The sequence below is a fragment of the Rutidosis leptorrhynchoides genome, chromosome 6 (assembly GCF_046630445.1).
Source record: "Rutidosis leptorrhynchoides isolate AG116_Rl617_1_P2 chromosome 6, CSIRO_AGI_Rlap_v1, whole genome shotgun sequence".
Lineage (NCBI taxonomy): Eukaryota > Viridiplantae > Streptophyta > Magnoliopsida > Asterales > Asteraceae > Rutidosis > Rutidosis leptorrhynchoides.
In genome coordinates this window covers 25,201,179-25,224,074 of record NC_092338.1, presented here as the reverse complement: position 1 = coordinate 25,224,074, position 22,896 = coordinate 25,201,179, and the positions used below count along the sequence as shown (strand labels likewise).

The 22,896-nt window shown below is 34.1% G+C and overlaps 1 protein-coding gene across 1 annotated transcript in view; it reads right to left on the bottom strand.

Annotated features, from left to right (window-relative positions):
- Nucleotides 1–22,896, bottom strand: part of LOC139853482 (uncharacterized) — a 97,512-nt gene that overhangs the window by 34,867 nt on the left and 39,749 nt on the right. Inside the window, exon 4 of the mRNA XM_071842875.1 lies at nucleotides 18,021–18,195. Within this exon, the coding sequence (XP_071698976.1) occupies nucleotides 18,021–18,195 (175 nt within the window). The remainder of the gene's footprint in view (nucleotides 1–18,020; nucleotides 18,196–22,896) is intronic.

Sequence of the window (22,896 nt, the reverse complement as noted above, 5' to 3'; positions counted from 1 at the left end):
AGGACCATAATACCCTTCATTTAGACACTTAAAATGCTGAAAAAACGCATCAGACCCATTCGGCGCGCCGCGCCAAAAGGTCGCGCGCCGCTCCACACTGCAGGTCAGATTTCAGAAACTTGTTTTGGCCATAACTTTTTGACCGTAGCTCCGTTTTCGATGAACCAAATATCGTTGGAAACGTAATAAGATATTCTTTCCAATGGTAAGGCTTTGAAACATCAACTCAAACTTTATTTGGGGTTGAAAAGATACGTACACACTTTGTACCTCAAACAACGTCCAGTTTTCTTCGACGTTCGAGCAAGCAACACGTACCTGCTTCGTACACTTCGTATACGCATCGTACACCATAAATACATTATGTACAATAAATATTTGGGTCTTACAACTCTCCCCCACTTAGAATCGATCACGTCCTCGTGATCCTTGTCACTTAAATTAGCAAGTACCAAAATCCATGGTCCTTCGACATACGTCCAAACTCGATGTCCACAACATTTCCCCCAAATTCGAAGATTTCATACAAATCCTTTAGGCGACCTTACACAAAGTTACCTTTCTGTTTAGAATCATCCTCCGTGATTCACCAATTCTACCAAACCGAGTACTAAGTCTCGCTTCGTCCCCAAACCGGGACAAACTCATGCCTCGACCGCATGACATAAGTAAGCTAACGTTCCATACCTCGTATCAAGTTAGTAACCCCTTTAGCGTACCCTTATCATGTACATCGCTAAAATAACAACACACCAATAATATGGCCAACAAACAATACAATGGAGCCAACGAAAAGTGAATCCTCACGATTGGATACCACTTGCCCCATATCCTCACGCGTACGTGGCCGACGAAAAGCGGTAGATCAAACGTTAACCACTTACCACTACGCAACAAGAGGCCGACAAAAAGCGCATTCTTACGGATCACACTTACCTCTCCTCACATATGGCTAAACAAAAGCGATTCCTAACGGAAAACGCATGCCACACACCAATAAGTAGCCAACGAAAAGCGAATCCTAACGGATAACACTTACTACTTATCACACTCAAACCGTGGCCAACGAAAAGTGAATCCTCACAATGGATAACACTTACCACAATACATACAAACAAACTAAGTATATGCGCATACTTAGAATCATTCCATACCGTCTGGAATTTCCGCACACGAAATGTCCACACCCGCGAACATTGCTTAACACAATCGAGCAAGAACTACCTATAGCGCACATAGGCACAAAACAATAATCCTCTAGAAGAGAATTTGACACGCACACTCCTTAACCGGGGATTTCCTTGCTCGTCAAACACGTCCATTATCTCTCAACGAGATTTCCCACATTACCACCTCGAGTAGTAATTCACATCCAAATCAATAAATACAATTCAACCAAAATTGTATTCCACCACAAATCAACCAATCTAGGCCTCGACACCAACTCCGGATCTAATCATGAGCATTATCCGAAATTTTCACACCAAAACCTCCTCGTGCGGGAGTGTAACTCCCCCACTTGGAACTACGTTCCATAACTGCATCTTGCACAACCGTACAATGCTACCAAAGGTAGACTTTACCAACAATTGGGTTCACACGACCCATCACCATATCTTGCTCCAACCTTGAGCATACTAAGGATCTTAACATACCCTTAAACACTTCGAACGAAGAGTTCATCACAAATTACCCAACTTCGTTCTTGCAATCCCACGATTGCCACAACTTGTTAAAGTTCCACCTAGTCACTCATGTACCTAAGGGTTTCTCTCCGGTACCCTAAGTACAATGTAACCACAATACCGTCGGAGTCGAATGTTATGCTTGCAGGTATGAAAGAGGCACCTGACATCGCGTCACATAGACTCCACTATCAACATTCATCGAGACCGAAAAACTCAACCTCGAGGGTTCCATTCATCCGATGTCACCCATCACAACACTAAAGTGACCTTAAGTCATCCGTACCCGACGAAACTTATGTTTCATCAATTACGACACAAAAGCGACTACGCGCTACCAAAACAACACCAAAGCCCGTTCTCATGGCTTGGTAAAATCTTTCGCCCAACACTAAGGAATGCTTGGAATCACCAAGTCTTACGCCCTTAGCTCGTCAATCCGACCATCGTCATAGGGTACTTCCATAAGGAACGCTGCCCCTCATCACACTATGCACTAACACAAAATGCATTTAAACAAAGTCATAAGTACGTTTCAATAAGATAATCAAAAGGTACCTGAACATCGCCGTCAGGTTCATGCATTACCAACCAAATCCGGACACGCCGACTTTCGGTGTCCCTCCTTTCGACAATTAAAACACGTAACCTTGTTAGACTTCGCATTCGTACATTCACGCGACAAATGACCTCGTTCGCCACAATTATAACACGTGGGCATAAAACCACCGGTGCCACTCCTTTTCATGCTCCCGCGGCCCTCGGAAATACTCTTACTTTTCTTGTTCGAATGCATCGTAGTCTCGGACTTCCGTTTACTAACATCAGACACACTTGGCTTCGACACCTCCGGTTCGAAACCCCGAGCCAATTCGAATAGCTCCTCAAAAGACTTAGCCATTCCCCGACTAATTTTACCCTTCAATTCATCATTCATCGTACGGTAAAAATCTTTCATCAACTTGTGATCGTCACCAACATACTCCGGACAAAAACGAGTCTTTGCCAAGAAGGTAGACTTGAGAGTAACCAAGTCCATCGAACCTTGTCGCAAATTGTGTAACTCGTCCCGGATGTTATCAAGGTCGGAAGAAGTTCGGTACTCGTTAAAGAACTCCTCTTTGAACTCATCCCATGACAAGCTCATACATTGTTCCTCGCCATACAATTGAATCTTGTCATCCCACCACAACTTGGCTTCTTCACGTAACATGCTAGACCCGTACCTCGTTTTCTTCTCGGGAGGACATTCACTAGTACGAAAAGCCCCCTTGATATCGGAAACCCAACATGTACTCTTCAACGGATCCCTCACCCCATTAAACATAGGAGGTTGAGCATCCTTGAAGTTCTTGTAATGGAAGTCCCGCCTTCCATGTCCACCGTTACCATCGCTCCCTTCACCACGAGGGTAAATGTTTCTAGCCTCGAATGCCTTTTCGATCGCGGCATCCACTCGTTTGTCGATTAGTTCGGTTACTTGCCCATCAACCGATTCCTGGAACACCTTTCTAACATCCTCGAGAGACTCCACTTTATAACGTTTAATGATGGCCTCAACCTTAGCCGTGAACTCGGAGTCGTCGCTTTGATCACCATTATCATGTCCGTTCCTCGTCTTCATTCTAAGAAATGAACTTGGTTAGGAACGCAACACAAGTAAATCACATACACCACCACGAACAATAATCACATCACATAAGTATGCCAACGTTCGTGCATCCCATCTAGTCCAATACTTGTTGTACATCACTTGCATGACTTGGCTCGCAACCGTAATAATGTTCGCGACGCATTATTACGCTCACACGCCGTGCCGAACTCATGAATACAACAACCATTTCGCTAGATATTCAACACATAGTTAAAGCACCTATTCTCAAAGGCACTAACTAGAAACCCGAACCGACCCGTAATCCTACAAGTCCCCATAATAGCACACACAAAAGTCTAAGTCTAGGCGCCTATCTCAAGTCACCTAAATCCCTTAGACCATGCTCTGATACCACTTGTAACAACCCAAACCAACCCTCGACCAAACCCCGTGAAAATACAAACAAAAAAAAATTTGCTGTACAGTGACCCCGCGCGCCGCGCCCCCTATCTGGCGCGCCGCGCCAAAACGGCCTGTCCCCGGGCTTTTTAAATGCGAAAAAGATAGACTCGTTCCCGACACTTTCAGACGAAACGCTTTTTACAACACATTAATATAAGTAAAACTAACATGATTAATTAATTAAAACGAGCTTTACATCGCGGGGCCCACATATGCCCAAATACCCCTTTTAATACAAAATACAACTTCGACCCAATGAGTTTAAGTTCCAACAAACTACGATCATGATGTTGGGGATAAACTACCCAATCCTAGGTCGAATCCAAGCAAGCATCAAAATGGGAAAATCATCTAATCCCGAGCATACCCTTGCCACGTCCGCCTTCGAACCTAAAAATGTAAACAACGAGAGGGTAAGCTAATGCTTAGTGAATGCAATACTTATACGCATACATACATAATCCAATTACTTGCATACACCTACACAACAACACAATAACATTAGCAAACCGCAATAACAAATAAACGATTAATCGTACGTACAACAAGTCAACATCATTAGCATAGAGATCTCAACAATAATACATGCCAAAAACGAATACGTACAATGCTAATAAAATTACACATCCCAATATACCCAATGTCGACATTCGACTCGATGGTGGCCGACGAAGAGTAGTAGGTCAAAATCGTTAACTACTCACCACCCATCGCACACGTAAGTGGCCGACGAAGAGTAGTAGGTCAAAATCGTTAACTACTCACCAATACGCACCATGAGGCCGACGAAAAGTGCAACCGAAACGTTAACACTTACCTCAATCACAAGGATGGCCGACGAAAAGCGGAACCGCTTACCATCCCACGATAAGTGGCCAACGAAGAGCGGATCCCGAAACGGATAACACTCACCACTTACCCCAACACACATATGTGGCCGACGAAGAGCGATAGGTCAAACATTAATCACTCACCACATATCTAAACATACACATGTAGCCGACGAAGAGTGATAGGTCAAACGTTAATCACTCGCTACATGCCCGAACACACACATGTGACCGACGAAGAGCGATAGGTCAAGCATTAATCACTCGTCACATAACCAAACACACACATGCACACGTGGCCGACAAAGAGCGATAGGTCAAACGTTTATCACTCGCCACATACGCCAAACAAATATAGTCAACGAAGAGCTATCCACGCGGATATCACTCACTATATTTTCCAGCCCAATTGTGGTCCCCGAAAAGTGAGTCCTAACGGATGTCACTTACCACACCGCACGCAAGCAACCAAATTATATACATAAGCGTATAAATATTACACTCACCTTGGACACTTGAAGAACGTATCCGCGATCTTACTTCTTCCACCGAATTCACGCAAATCACCTACGCAAAGTTTCAATGCAAATAAGCTACACGAAATGCTTATCCGACTCAAACAACACTTATGTTCTTCTAGAACATCCTATTGACCAACTTTGACCAAAGACCATTTTTCGCTCGAAAACCTTCATAATCACAAATGACTTGTGATTATGCCTCAACAACATCATTTAAACATGGTTTGGTCATTCGATCACTCATTTAAACACACGACCCGCCCATTTGGTCCTAAAGTGTGTTTTACACCCTATTAAGCATAAAACAATACTCACAAGTCCAAAACTTATGAAATCACTTCACGCGTTCCCGAAATAGCTAATCTTAACTCTTTTAGCCATTAAACGCCATTTATAGGGTTGTTTACTCAAAAACCCATTTTGACCTAAAACTAGTCAAAACACCAAATTGTAAGTTTACACCCCTAATCACCAACAATCCAAGTAGCTAGTGATTTCATCAACTAATTTAGTTTTACAAACCCACAATATCATCATCCAACCCTAGACCCAACAATATTAGGGTTCTTGCACTAAAACTTAACCCGTTTACCCCAAACTTCCAAGAAATGGGTTTTACATCTACTTTAACACAAACCCTAGCATAATAAACGAATTAACACAACTAAATCTAAATTAGGGTTTTACCTTTTGAAGAAAACGAAGCTAGTACAACAACAACACAAGTAATGAGCTTAAACTTGAAGAATTCAAGCTTCTTCTTCCTCTTCTCAAGCCTTCTCACTCTACTCTCACTCTAGAACTTGAGGTTGAAGATGAGAGTGTTTGTGGACTTGAAAATGATCCAAAAGTGGATCTAAAACTGATCTAAAAGCCACAAATCCGTCCACAAGTGAAAGGACCATAATACCCTTCATTTAGACACTTAAAATGCTGAAAAAAACGCATCAGACCCATTCGGCGCGCCGCGCCAAAAGGTCGCGCGCCGCTCCACACTGCAGGTCAGATTTCAGAAACTTGTTTTGGCCATAACTTTTTGACCGTAGCTCCGTTTTCGATGAACCAAATATCGTTGGAAACGTAATACGATATTCTTTCCAATGGTAAGGCTTTGAAACATCAACTCAAACTTTATTTGGGGTTGAAAAGATACGTACACACTTTGTACCTCAAACAACGTCCAGTTTTCTTCGACGTTCGAGCAAGCAACACGTACCTGCTTCGTACACTTCGTATACGCATCGTACACCATAAATACATTATGTACAATAAATATTTGGGTCTTACATAATATAGATTTAATGAGTTAATATGATATTAATCTCATTTGATTTTTCGGTTGAAACTAGAATAAATAATCTCTAAAACTTTAGAGATTACTTAATCGTTATGTAGAACGAAGATGAATAATGTAGAATGATTCGTAGAACGATGATTAAGTTCGAGGTACAGAATGAGATGTTGAGGCATGTGATGTTGAAACTTGAGTTGTTGGTGGTACTAGTGCTGTTACTGATGGTACTGTTGGTGCCGATGATGTTGCTGAAGCTGGTAAATTTTGCACCATATTCTCCAAAAATCATTACTCAGGCGCGAAGCTCGTTGACTTCTTCGATTACTCCTGGATGATTGTCGGTAAGAACGAGCGAATGAATGCGGTTTAGAATCTGAGGTATTATATAATCATGACGAGATATTCGGGAAAATGAGATTGAAAATGGTATTACGGACAGGTTCGCGGTAAGTGCTTCAGGTTCTTCACCAAGAGGGCAATGTGGTGGATGAAAAGGATCACCTTCTTCTTGTCTCCAATGATTGAGGAGGTTACGAACCCATCCCCAATTCATTCAGAATAGATGATGGCTGATTGGTTGATCCATTCTGATCACACTGCTTTCGGAGCTTGATTGGGATTCCATTTCGGAATCCGAAGGACTTGAACTGATGACGAATTCCATTTCGTACGATTGATTAAAGGATTTTTCGATATGAAAAGATTTTCGATTATCGGATGGTATTCTAATTATATAGAATATCTATATATATATAGAACAAAAGATTTCGTAGATTACGGAGGAATTTACGGGATATACTAGGCAAAATTTACAGTAACAGATACGCTAAGATACGAATTAGCAGATACGCTAAGATATGAATTTTTTTCTATACACTATTCATGCAATCAATGCAGTAAGATGTGTCTAGACTAAGAATGATAAGCAGGTAATTTCCTATGGATGATAAGTATGTAATTTTTGACACGAAATGATAAGCAAAACTTTTGACATGTAGACACGATCGAAGTCCAGACTCACTAATGTATCTAAAAAACTATCAGTTAGACACACTAATGCAAGACCTGGTTCGCTAAGACCACCGCTCTGATACCAACTGTAAAGACCCGTCCTAATCCATCCGGACGAAGTCCATATCGATTATAAACGATTCACAACAGTTGATTACATCGCGAGGTACTTGACCTCTATATGATACATTTTACAAACATTGCATTCGTTTTTGAAAAGACAATCTTTCATTTCATCGAAGGTTGACGGCATGCATACCATTTCATAATATATCTAACTATAATTGACTTAATAATAATCTTGATGAACTCAACGACTCGATTGCAACGTCTTTTGAAATATGTCATGAATGACTCCAAGTAATATCTCTAAGATGAGCAAATGCACAGCGGAAGATTTCTTTCATACCTGAGAATAAACATGCTTTAAAGTGTCAACCAAAAGGTTGATGAGTTCATTAGTTTAACATAAATAATTATTTCCATCATTTTAATAGACCACAAGATTTTCATTTTCAGTTCTCATAAATAAACGTCCCATGCATAGAGACAAAAATATCATTCATATGGATTGAACACCTGGTAACCGACGTTAACTTAATGCATAGAATATCCCCAAAACAGAAGTTCTCGTCTGTATAATAATAATCTCAAAGTACTAAAGCATTCGTACCCCGAATGGGACTTGTCAAGGTCCATAGATCTATCTTTAGGATTCGCGTCAATCAGGGGCCATTTCCCTAAATTCTTAGGTTACCAGACTTGAAGGGCGATATTCGGTTAATAATCCAATCATAGAATGTAAATTTAAGTACTTGTGTCTATTTCGTAAAACATTTATAAAAGCAGTGCATGTATTCTCAGTCCCAAAAATATATATTGCAAAAAACTTTTTAAAAAGGGAGCAAATGAAACTCACCTAATGTATTTTGTAGTAAAAATACATATGACTATATTGAACAACTGAACAATGCAGGGTTGGCCTTGGATTCACGAACCTATATCATTTGTATATATATTAAAACGTATCCTTGTAATCGAACAATTATATGTATATATATTATTTTTTAATGATATAATTTTTATATTAGTAGCTTATGTATTTCATCATTAATATATATATATATATATATATATATATATATATATATATATATATATATATATATATATATATATATTCATTTTTATATATGAAAATATAGATTTTTGTTAAGTTACATATATTAAATATCTTATATATATATATATATATATATATATATATATATATATATATATATATATATATATATATATATATATATATATATATATATATATATATATATATATATATATATATATATATATATATATATATACTTTATTTATATGTATTATAACTTAAATTTTATGTTATATATCTATTTTATATATTTATATTCATTTAAAATGATTTTTATATTTGTTTTGTCATATTAGTATATTTATAAATATATGTTTAGTACTTTATTTAGAACCGATAGTTTGCTATAAGTAGATATTTTTATTAGTAATGTTCATAATAATAATACTAACCTAAATGAAATTTTAATAGATATAATAACTTTAATAAAGGAAAATGTTAATTTTTTTTTTGATAAAAGATAGTTTTAATAAAAATAGTAGTAATAATCTTATTAATGACAATAAGGATAATATTGCTAATAATACTTATGGTAATAATAATAATATTAATGATAATAACTTAATACTATTATTAATACTAATTAAATTAATAATAACTTGTATTATTTTCATAATAATAATAATAACAATAACCCTAGTCATAATAATACTTATATCAATATTACTAATACTAATAATAATAATTATTATAATACTAGTAATAATGACGGTAGTAATAATACTAGTAATAATATTAGTAATGATAATACTAATAAGTTTTGAATTATAATTATAGTACTCATAATAACAATGATAATAATAATAATAACATTTGTAAATATAACGATATTACTAATATTTAATAGATTTTAGTATGTTAGCAATCATAATAGTTAACTTAATAATACTAATAATAATATTCAAATTTGTAACTATAATTACAATGATATAATAATGATAATTAATACTTGTATTTGTAATAATAATAACAATATTAATGATTATAATACTAATAATAATAATAATAACTAATGATAACAATACTAATAATAATAATAGTAATAATTACTAATAATAACATTAATAACTAATACTACCTCCGTCTTATTCCAATAGGCCATTATTCTATTTTGGGCTGTCCCATTCTGATAGTCTACTTTCATAAATAGAAGGAAAAGAAGATATTTCATTAGTGGATTTGGAGAGAGAAGATATTTCATTGGTGGAGAAATGAAGTTAGTGGGATTCCTAAAACTGCGTGTTTTTTGTCTGTGGACTATTGGAATGAGACGGAGGGAGTAACAATAACAATAACAAAAACAATAATAATAATAATAATAATAATAATAATAATAATAATAATAATAATAATAATAATAATAATAATAATAATCATCATAAAAAGAACTACCTTCAATAAAATCGCCCAAAAATATATTTTTCTGCCTCCCCAGAGTCTCGAACCCAAGACCTCCCTCTAACCCAAAACAACACCCTGCCACTCCTCCATTCTATTATATCTGTTTTAGTTTCTACTTGTAAATATATAACCTGATCGATACCTGTCTCCTATATCTTCTTCTTCTTTTTCACAAATCACACGACTCAAATCGACTACACCCCTTTTATTCTTAATAATCATTACAAAAACGATTTTTAGTATCTAATATCTCTCATAGGATCAACAATTTATGATTAATTGAATTGAAAAAAAAAATAAAAAAAAATAAAAAACTGCTCATCGCTGCAGTTTAAAAAAAAAATTTGATTTCAAGTTTTGTAAATAATTGGACAATTGTTTCAACACAAAATTTGTTTCTAAACACTCTTATAATCTGTTAGAATCGTCATTTTAACTTAAAACTTAAAAACGAAATCGAATTTGATTCAAGAACAAATGTTGACTTTTTTGTAAAATAAGTTTGACTTCAAAATTTATAATCAATTGGAAAAATTAAGGTATGAAAACTTACAGAAAGTTCAAGCGTATGATTCCCAACAAGATTGCATTATTACATTTTGGAAATTGGTTCAAAATCGAAAAATGATAAAATTTATCTAGAACGGAGGTTTTGCTGGAAGAGAAAAAAAAAATATCTGCTTCATCAATTCAGATCGTCGAGTGGTTTATATCATGTTGCTCAAAAAGATTGATTCCACCGAAGAAATAATTGATCGAGGTCTTATGGTAGGGTTGCTCACAGTCGACATCTTCACAGATGTAACAGAAAAAAATAATAGAAGAGAGAAAAGAAAAAAAAAATTAATCAGATGGTGATATAAAATAAATACGCGTATAAATCTGTTTATATATAACTAGTCTTCAATATCCATATATATATTTGCATCTATCTGTATTTGTATACGTATCAGTATATCTATATATCTGTAAATCTGTAACTGCATATGTATGTATATATAATATGTTTTTATATCTGTTAGTTTATATAATTAATTATTAAATATCTTAGTAATAATAATATTTGTTAATATTAATAGTAGTAATTCTTATAATTATGCTAATAATAATAATAATAATAATAATTATATTAATAACTAAAATCATAATTATAATAATAACAATAATAGAAATAACAATATTAATAATTAATGTTAGTTTTTTTATATAGTAATACTTAAAACAATAAAAATTAAATACTATTAATAACAATGTTAATAATAAAATTCTTAATAATAATAATACAATTAATAATATTAATATTAATAGTAAAGTAATAATAACAACTTTGTTTTACATTGTAATTAAATTTAATAATTTAATATCACCTATTATTATTTAAGTGATATGTATATATATAATATAACATATACAGAATATTTAATATCATTTTATATACAATACAATATTCATATATCATTAATTATGTACATAAGTCATATATATATATATATATATATATATATATATATATATATATATATATATATATATATATATTTATATAAATTCATAAAAGTTTACTTATTTTGTATCTTATTTTACGTTTTTAATTTCAATTGATTAAAGTGCATTTTATTAATTCAAAATATTATATATACACTTATATTTATATTTATATCTATATATTTATATATTTATTTATTTACATATTTATTTACACACAGTGGTTCGAGAATCGTTGGAAATGGTCGAAGTCAAATGAATCTATGTGAACAGTTCAAAAATTCTTAAGAATTAACTTTTCAAACCTTGCTTATCATGTCGGAATCATAGTAAGATTAAGTTTAAATTTGGTCGGAAATTCCCGGGTCATCACAAGTTTATGAGCCATTCGACTTGCCTTTTGTATGGAGGCGGGCTCGTGTGAACTCACATCTTCTTGAATCCTTTCCGGTAACCCTTTTACAAATGCGTCGATCTTCTCTTCTTCGTCTTCGAACGCTCTGGGACACAATAGGCACAACTCTGTGAATTGTCGTTCGTAAGTGGTGATATCGAAACCTTGCGTTCGTAATCCTCTAAACTCTACCTTGAGCTTATTGACCTCGTTTCTGTGACGATACTGCTCGTTCATCAAGTGCTTGAATGCTGACCACAGTAGTGCGTAAGCAGCATCTTGTCCTACCTGCTCGAGATAGGTATTCCACCATGTTAACGCAGTACCTGTGAAGGTATGCGTCGCGTACTTTACTTTGTCTTCTTCAGTACATTTACTTATGGCAAACACCGATTCAACCTTCTCGGTCCACCGTTTCAATCCGATTGGACCCTCAGTTCCATCAAATTCCAAAGGTTTGCAGGCAGTGAATTCTTTGTAGGAGCATCCTACACGATTTCTAGTGGCGTTAGATCCATTGCTAGTTTCAGAGTTATTGTTGTTATTTCACATTGCAGCCTGCACTGCGGTTACATTTGCAGCAAGAAAAACACGGAAGTCTTCCTCGGTCATATTCAGAGTATTTCGAGTAGTCGGTGCCATTTCCTTCAAAAATAATCAAATGAATCAAGTTAATCATACATAATATTAAGAGTAGTTAATAGTATTTCGTAGCATGATATGAACTCATTTATAAAAGCTTTTTCTTCATATTAGCATTTTATAATTTATAATTCGGGTAGTACCTACCCATTAAGTTCATACTTAGCAGCTAATATACAATTCAGCTACTACAATTCTATATGGAAAACTTATAATAATATTTCGCGCTCAAACTTTTATACAATATTTTACAAACATTTAATACCGCAATTTTACATATAGCATGAAATATATCACACAATAACTTTGATACAAGGTAGTTGCAAAGACAATTCCAGTTAATAAGCAAGTCATTCAGCAAAGGCAATAAAAATACGTAATTCATAGGTCCAGAAACAGGTCATACATTCTGGTTTTACTAATATTATTTCCCATCCTTGGTCTTGTGGAAAATAACCGTTGTGGCCGTTGGCTAGGCAGCATGTTGTAACGTTGTCAAAAGGACGAGGGTTACGTAATGCCCAACAGCCCTGTAACAATCTAAAAACCTTGTTTCTCACCCCAACTACTGAATCCGTCACTTGTGGGAATGTTTTATTTAACAGTTGTAATCCGATGTTCTTTTTCTCAATTTGGTGAGAAGCGAACATTACTAATCCGTAAGCATAACATGCTTCTTTAAATTGCATGTTTGAAGCTCTTTCTAATGCACGAAGTCCTATGTTGGGATAGGTTGAGTCAAAATAGGTTCTCAACCCGTAGCGTAAAATTGCATCTGGGTTTCCCGCTCTAAATGCCTTAAAGAAAACTCGGCGTAACTTAAAGTCTCCCCAATGTGATATACCCCATCTTTCAAAGGAAAGCCTCTTATAAACTAAGGCATGCCTGGAATGTCTTTCAAACGTTCGACAAACTAATTTCGCCGTAAATAATTGTGTTGATGAATTCTGCCTGACTCTAGACAAGATTTCATCAATCATATCCCCTGGTAGGTCTTCTAAAATTTTTGGTTGTCTATCTTTAACGTCCATTTTTGTTTTTATACTGTAAAATAAACAAGGATTAGATTCGTAAAAGATAATTAACAAACAATACAAGCAATTTTTACATATATCTTAAAAGTACAAGCACACAACAATACATATATTACACAGCATGATTACAACTCTTTATTCTGACTCACTCGTTTCTTCTGCTTCAGACTTAGTTCGTTTGGCTAATTTCCTAGGGATACATGGTGATCCTCTAATACGAGCCGTCATTTTCACAAATGGTTTAGAAAAACCTGGTGCCCTAGATGTTCCCAGATTATTGTTAAAATCTAAGAAATACGGGCGTTTACGATACACATAAAGTTCATCAGGGTCGAAATCAGTTTTCTCTATTTTGATGCCCTTTCCCTTATTATTCTCTTTTGCCTTATTAAATTGAGTTGGGGTAATTTATATAACATCATCGGAATCCTCGTCGGGATCCGATTCATCAGAAAATTGGTAATTTTCCCAATATTTTGCTTCCTTGGCGAAAACACCATTGACCATTTTTAACTTTGGTCCATTGGTTGAAGATTTATTTAATCGTTTTACTGTAGGTATTAATATTTCTTCCTCCGGAACCTCTTCTTCTTTCGGTTCCTCTTCTTCCGGTTCCTCCTCTTCCGGTTCCTCTTCTTCCGGTTCCTCCTCTTCCGGTTCCTCTTCGGGAATTTGTGAATCTTCCCAAAATATATTCGACTCTTCATTATTATTAGGTGAGTCGATGGGATTTGTACTAGAGGTAGACATCTATCACACAATATCAAACACGTTAAGAGATTAATATATCACATAATATTTTACATGTTAGTAATATGTAGTTTCCAACAAAAAGTGTTAAGCAATCGTTTTTAAAGAAAACACGGTCGAAGTCCAGACTCACAAATGCACCTTAACAAACTCAGTAAGACACACTAATGCAATTTCTGGTTCTTTAAGACCAACGCTCGGATACCAACTGAAATGTCCCGTTCATATTGATTATAAACGTTCCATATTAATTGATTTCGTTGCGAGGTTTTGACCTCTATATGAGACATTTTTCAAAGACTGCATTCGATTTTAAAACAAACCATAACCTTTAAAATATTACGACAATTATCAAATAATGATAATCTAAAATATAGCGTTTTCACACGACCATTACAAAATGATTTACAATAATATTACACAACAATATATGTCTTCGAATGCAGTTTTTAAACAATATTATACAACCATGGTGACTCCAACTCTTGTCCATAAATTAGCATGCAACAGCGGAAGCTCTTAATAATCACCTGAGAATAAACATGCTTTAAACGTCAACAAAAATATTGGTGAGTTATAGGTTTAGCCTATATATTTATCAAATCGTAATAATAAACCACAAGATTTCCATTTCCATTTCTCAATAACATGCAATCTGCATAAAAATCATTCATATGATGAACACCTGGTAACCGACATTAACAAGATGCATATAGAATATCCCCATCATTCCGGGACTCACATCGGATATGATAAATCGAAGTACTAAAGCATCCGTAACTCGGATGAGGCTTGTTGGGCCAAATAGATCTATCTTTAGGATTCGCGTCAATTGGTGGCAATTATCATAAACACCAATTCTTAGGCTACCAAGCTAAAAAGGGGCATATTCGGTTCGATAATTCAACATAGAATATAATTTCGATCACTTGTGTCTATTTTGTAAAACATTTATAAAACTGCACGTATTCTCATCCCAAAAATAATAGATTTCAAAAGTGGGACTATAACCCACTTTCACGTATTTTCACTTTGTTGGAAAATAAGACTTGGCCACTGGTCGATTCACGAACCTATAACAAATATGTACATATATATCAATGTATGATCGAAATATATTCACAACATTTTTATTACGTTTTAATGATTTAAGTTTGTTAAGTTAACAGTCCAACGTTAGTAATCTACAACTAGTTGTCCACAGTTAGATGTACATAAATAAATCAATATATATTATCTCGAATCAATCCATGACCCAGGGTATACAAGTCTCAGGCTAGATCATAACTCAAAGTATATATATTATTTTGGAATCAACCTCAACCCTGTATAGCTAACTCAAGCATTACTGCATATAGAGTGTCTATGGTTGTTCCAAAATATATTATATAGATGCGTCGATATGATATGTCAAAACATTATATACGTGTCTATGGTATCCCAAGATTACATAATATACGTTAGAATACATGTGTAATACAATATAAGTTAGTTAAGTTATGATTTGTATAGATTTGTTACAAATTTCATGTAGCTACAACAAACAAAATTATCCAATCTTGTTTTACCCATAACTTCTTCGTTTTAAATCCGTTTTGAGTGATTCAAGTTGCTATGGTTTCATAATGAACTGAAATTTAGGAAACTAAACAGAAAAAGTATAAGTTTATAGTCATAAATACAAGTTACAAGTCTTTTTTGTAAAGTTAGTCATTTCAGTCGAAATAACGACGTCTTGATGACCATTTTGAAAAACATACTTCCACTTTGAGTTTAACCATGATTTTTGGATATAGTTTCATGTTCATAAGAAAAATAATTTTCCCAGAAGTATAGCTTTTAAATCAAAGTTTATCATAGTTTTTAATTATCTAAACCAAAACAGCCCCGGTTTTGCTACGACGGCGTATGTCCGGTTTTACGGTGTTCTTCGTGTTTCCAGGTTTTAAATCATTAAGTTAGCATATCATATAGATATAGAACATGTGTTTAGTTGATTTTAAAAGTTAAGTTAGAAGGATTAACTTTGTTTGCGAACAAGTTTAGAATTAACTAAACTATGTTCTAGTGATTACAAGTTTAAATCTTCGAATATGATAGTTATATATAAATGAATCGAATGATGTTATTAACATCATTACTACCTCAAGTTTAGTAGGTAAACCTACTGAAAATGACAAGAAATGATCTAGCTTCAAAGGATCCTTGGATGGCTTGAAAGTTCTTGAAGTAGAATCATGACACAAAAACAAGTTCAAGTAAGATTTCTACTCGAATTAAGATAGTTATAGTTATAGAAATTGAATCAAAGTTTGGATATGAGTTTTACCTTGAATAAGAAAGATAACCTACTGTAAATAACAAAGGTTTCTTGATCTTAGATAATTACTTGGAATGGATTAGAAAGCTTGGAAGTATACTTGCAAACTTGAAAGGATTTTCGAAGTGTTCTTGAAGTGTTCTTCCTATGATGATTATAGCTTGATTCTTGAAGTAGTTTTTGATGAAAATGATGATTTGGTTACTGGAAAAATTCGTTCATAGGTGTATGTGTGTGTTGAGAGAGATTTAGAAAGGAAAATGGAAATGAAATGAAGTGAATGGTGAGAGGTGAGTGGTGAGTGGGGTAAAAAGGAGTTCTTGTTAGTTGACTAGTTCATGGTAGAAGTTAAACTTGATTAGTCATGCATGACATAATCAAGAGTGGAATCCCATGCTAGTTCCTATTGGTATATACCCATAGTAAGTACGTCTAGAAGCTGGGTATAATACGAGTACAAAGACTGAATGAATATGAGTAGAATTGTTGAAGAAAATGAATGAGAATGTAATTGTAAGCATTTTTGTTAAGTATGAGTGTTTTGATATATGTCTTGAAGTCTTTCAAAAGTGTATTAATATAACTTAATACACTACATGTATATACATTTTAACTGAGTCGTTAAGTCACCGTTTGTCGTTACATGTAAGTGTTGTCTTGAAACTTTTAAGTTAACGATCTCATTTAATGTAGTTAACCCATTGTTTATTATATCTAATGAGATGTTAAATTATCATATTATCATGATAACATGGTGTATGAATATATCTTAATACAATATATATATATATATATATATATATATATATATATATATATATATATATATATATATATATATATTAAAACGTCGTTACAATGATAATCGTTAAATATATAACTCGTTTCAAAACTCTTAAGTTAGTAGTCTTGTTTTACATATGTAGTTCATTGTTAACACACTTAATGATATATTTAATTATCATTTTATCATGTTAAACATAGTGTATCAATATCTTAATATGATTCATATGTATTTAGTAAGACGTTGTTATAACGATAATCGTTATATATATTGTTTCGAGTTTCTTAATTCAATAGTCTCATTTTTATGTATATAACTCATTGTTAATATACTTAGTGTGATACTTACCTATGATAATTCTCACGTTAACTATATATATATATATATATATATATATATATATATATATATATATATATATATATATATATATATATATATATATATATATCATCATCATCATATAGTTGTTACAAGTTTAAACGTTCGTGAATCGCCGGTCAACTTGGGTGATCAATTGACTACATAAACTCATTTCAATTAATCAAGTCTTAACAAGTTTGATTGCTTAACATGTTGGAAACATTTAATCATGTAAATATTAATTTCATTTAATATATATAAACATGCAAAATTTCGGGTCACCACACTGAAAAAGGGTGCCATTACAGCAAAACTCTTTCTTGAGGTCCTTCAAAATCTTGTTGTAGCTATAATCTTTTCTTAACCCCGGAACAGTTGTCAAACTTTTACGATCATTTCGCTGCTGAACACGAATATGTATGTACTCTTTCGACCCAGCACCAGAGTCCTCAGTACTGTTGGAAATATGTTCTCGGGTTGGCTACGGTTCGACCGTGGTTTGACCGTGGTACATATATTCCGAAGATATGCCCATGACATTAAATAATAAAAGTCTATTTATCCTATTCGGTCACACACAAAGGCCAATCGTAAATTGTTTGATATACCTTCTAATCGGAAATTAATTTATTAATCATTAGTTAATGGTTTAATAAATTAAGTAAGTTTTTTTATGTGTATACATATACTTACAAATCTAAATATGTAGAGATTTGATTAGATTTTGTAAATCATATTTTATATAAGATATAAGATTTGATTTGATTTATAAAATATGATTTGATTTTGTAAATCTTATTTTATATAAAGATTTGATTTTGCAAATCTTTCCAAATCTTTATTTATTATTTTTGTACTAGATGTATTATTGTATCAATTATGTAATATATAATACCAAGTCTTGGTATTAGAAATGATATACTAAAGATACAAAACACACATACAAAAATGCTATTTTCTTTCTCATTTTCAAGTAACCAAAATACTTGAAATCTATAATTGGGTTCGGTTTTTGGTGGAAATAAGGAAGAAGAAAAGATCTGTTAAGTAGAAGGTATAGATCGAAGCAAGGATGGAACTTTGGGTGTCTATCGTTTAGAGGAACTCTTCTTTGAGTTTTTAAATTCGATCTTCAAAAGGCTACAAAGGTTGTATTCTAATCTTCTCTTGTTCGGTTTAGTTAATTTGTTTTGTTTGCTAAAGTTTTGTACAATGATCCGTGGAAGAGTATGATTTTGTAAAGATTTAAAAATGCTTCCGCTCGCTTTGAATTTGTATCATACTCTAACAGTGGTATCCGAGCCATCTTGTACAAGTTTTAGCAAACTTTTCTTATGATATTTAGTTTTGATGGATGCGTTGTGCATGATTCTTAGAGATGTCATGCATAACAAACATGCAAAACAAGTATCATGATTTATGTTTTATGTTTCCTAAATACTAATTTGAATCTTGGATTTTGGCAAAATGTAAAATGGGTTAAACTCATTTTTTTCATTTAAGAATTTTTTTTTCAGCTTGGACAGTCAGTCTTTGATGGACTGTTACGGGGCTTTAAACTCAATATTATTGTATGAGACCAATTGCATTTGAAAGCTAACTGAAAGAACTTAAATTTGAAAAAACAATTCATCGAAAATGGACTAGAAATGAGTAAGATATGACCATCTGAAGTAGCATGTATGAATCTGCCAAAATCCAAAAATTTGATAAGGTAACTTGCATGTTGACTAAAAGTGATTCAAAGTTTAGGAAAATAAAGTACATAAATTATATTCATGTTTTACATGAAATGAGAAAATTAAAATTGTTAATTTTAGACTTCATGCTTTGTTAAAGTGGATAAATCTCCAACATGTTTTAATTCACTTAATATGTTTGTTTGGATGGTTTTGGCATGAAAACCATACTTACAAAATATGAAGTGGGTTTACATACATAAGTTATGTAAACAAGGATAGATATTTGTTATGTGCCATTAAGTGTTGTTTAAATCAATCCTTATCGAAACATGTTTCATAAAATGGATGTTTGGCACTCCATTTGTAATGTATATGATTGTTGTATGAAATCGATAGTATTTGCCTCTATAAGACCCTTGTGTGAATGTTTGGTTGTGTGATTTAATTTATTATTTATTCGGGATGAATGTAATAATTTATTAAACGACTTGCATGTCATCTTTCTTATTTATTCGGGATGAATGTAATAATTATTAAACGACTTGCATGTCGTATTTCTTTTTCATATTGTATTTGTAGTAGTATAGAAAATAGAATAATTATTTTGTAAAATAATGCAACCAAGATTGGAATCACGAAGATGATGTTCACAAGGCTGCCCATCCGAGCATATAATGGAGATGACGGTTTTAGTGGGAGCCAATTCTCACACAAGGTTATGTCCCTAGTTGACCAAGTTTTTCCGTGTGTTGGCTCACCGGAAAAACGCATAGGACTCGAGGCATACTACCGATAATTGCGTGTCATGATTATTATTGTGTTCTTATTTGTCTATGCCATGCTAGCTAGAAAATTAGTATAGAAACAAAAGACAATAATCAATTAAAATGGTTTGGTTAAAATTAGTTTAACAAACGCAACATGCAATACATAATTAGCAAATGTTTTGAAATGGAATAAACTACTTTTTCTAAAAAAACAAAACCCCATTTTAAATGTAAAGTTTACGCTACCCATGAGTAGTACACACATTCGAACCTTCTACCTGTTAGAGTTCGCGATACCTGAGACTCTTGGGCCGGACTTTAATTGGGTGTTGGGAAGGGTGAGGTGAATTTCGCGATACCCGAGAGTCTTGGGCCGGATTTCACGTGTATCTATCACCGACGGTTTACAATCTGAAATTGTGGTTTGCGGCAAACCCGCCACTAGGAAGGATTAGCGTAGAAGGGATTAAACATGCCAAGTGAAATAATTGATTATCACTAAATCCCGCAGAACCTAAGAATTTCATAATGGATGAAATTGGTAATATAGTTACCTACCTAAATAGCTTATGATTGGCGATCCGCGGTAAACCCGTCGTTACCATAAGTGAAATATGGATCTTAGCCTTGTTAATTATAATTGTTTGAATATTGAACACACTTGGGTAATTATCTTAACAAGGATTAAACATATCAAACTAACTAATACAACTTACTTTAAAAATATGATAGATGTCTACAACAAACACAAATCCTACTCCGTCATCTATCACTAATTTCTGCCTTAAAGGGCTCCTCGAAAAGGACAAGCTTACGGGCTTGAACTACATGGACTGGCTTCGCAACCTAAGAATTGCTCTTAGGATGGAAGGAAAGATCAGGGCAATTGGGGAACCCTTACCGGCAGAACCCGGATCGAGAGCTACTCGGCAACCACGTCTCCAGAGCTCCAAAAGGGCATGGAGAGCTTAGGGTCGTACGACATGCTTAACCAACTAAAGGACATGTTCCAACAACAAGCAAAGCAAGAAAAGTTTAACACCGTGAAAGCTCTCGTATCTTGCAAAAAATGGCAACGGGAAGTAGCGTTAGTGTCCATGTACTACAAATGAAAGGGTACATAGACCGGCTGGAGCACCTTAGTTTTTTCATAAGTCAAGAGCTTGCAACGGATTTTATCATGAACTCGCTGACTAGTGCATATGAAGGATTCATTATGAACTATAATATGAACAATATGGAGAAAACAATCATGGAGCTCCATGGCATGTTGAAAACAGCTGAGGCTAACATGGCCAAAGCTAAACCCACAACTACCGTCCTAGCCATTCGTGAAAGTGGGATCAAGAAGAAGAAAAACAAAGCAAAGGGCAAGAACAAGGGCAAGGGTAAGGTTGGCACGTCCAACTTTAAACCTAAACCTAAGGGCATTTCTAACTCTTCTACTTCAATGATCCAGCAAACCAAGTCTCCTGAAGAAGCAATATGCTTCCATTGTGGGGATAAAGGACATTGGAGGTGCAATTGTACTAAGTACTTGAAGGAACTTAATGAACTACGGGCTAAGGGTGTCACTGTACCTTCATGTTTGTTCATGATTGAACTAAACAATACTACTATTTCTAATTCCTGAGTATTGGATACAGGATGTGGTACTCACATTTGTACAAATGTGCAAGGACTCACAAGAAGTAGGAAGCTAAAGACCGGAGAGCTCAATCTAATCATGGGGAATAAGAACGTTGCCTTTGTTGATATGATTGGAGAATATAAGCTCACTTTTGATTCTGGTCTATGTATTATTTTGTCTAATGTTTGCTACAGTGTCGAAATGGCAAGAAACATTATATCGTTTGATGCTTTATTTAATGATGATTTTGATTTTAGTTTTGATAATGGATCAATACTTGTTTACAAGAATGGAATATTTTATTTCAATGCTAGTCCTTGTAGAGGTATCTTGGAAACAACAATAAAGCTAAATAATAGTTCAGTCTATAATGTTGATTCATCCAAAGATGGTTTGGATAAAACGTATCTATGGCATTGTCGTTTAGGCCATATAAACAAGAAACGCATAGCAAAATTCCAGTCAGATGGAATTTTAGAATCATTTGATGTTACATCATATGACGATTGTGAATCTTGCTTGTTAGGAAAAACGACAAAAGCACCTTTCACAGGAAACTGTGAAAGGGGTAAGGATCTGTTGGAGTTGGTACACACTGATGTGTGCGGTCCATTCTGATCACCTACTAGACATCAGAAACGATACTTCGTTACATTTACTGATGACTTCAGTAGATATGGTTATGTTTATTTAATTAAAAAAAAGTCTGAAACTTTGGGAGTGTTCAAGGCATACCAAAATGAAGTAGAAAATCAACTGAACAAAAGAATTAAGATTCTCCGATCTGATAGAGGTGGTGAATATCTTAATGATGAATTTCGTGATCATCTACGGGGTTGTGGGATAATCTCACAATTAGCTCCTCCTAGAACACCATAACATAATGGTGTGGCTGAAAGGAGGAATCGAACATTACTTGATATGGTTCGATCCATGATGAGCCGCACAAAGCTTCCAATCAGTTTTTGGGGTTATGCCCTACAAACTGCCGCAAGGATCCTGATGTACGAAGCGGAGGTATACGAAATACTATTATTGTTTACTACGAAATACGACGAAATATTACACAAGTTTTATTA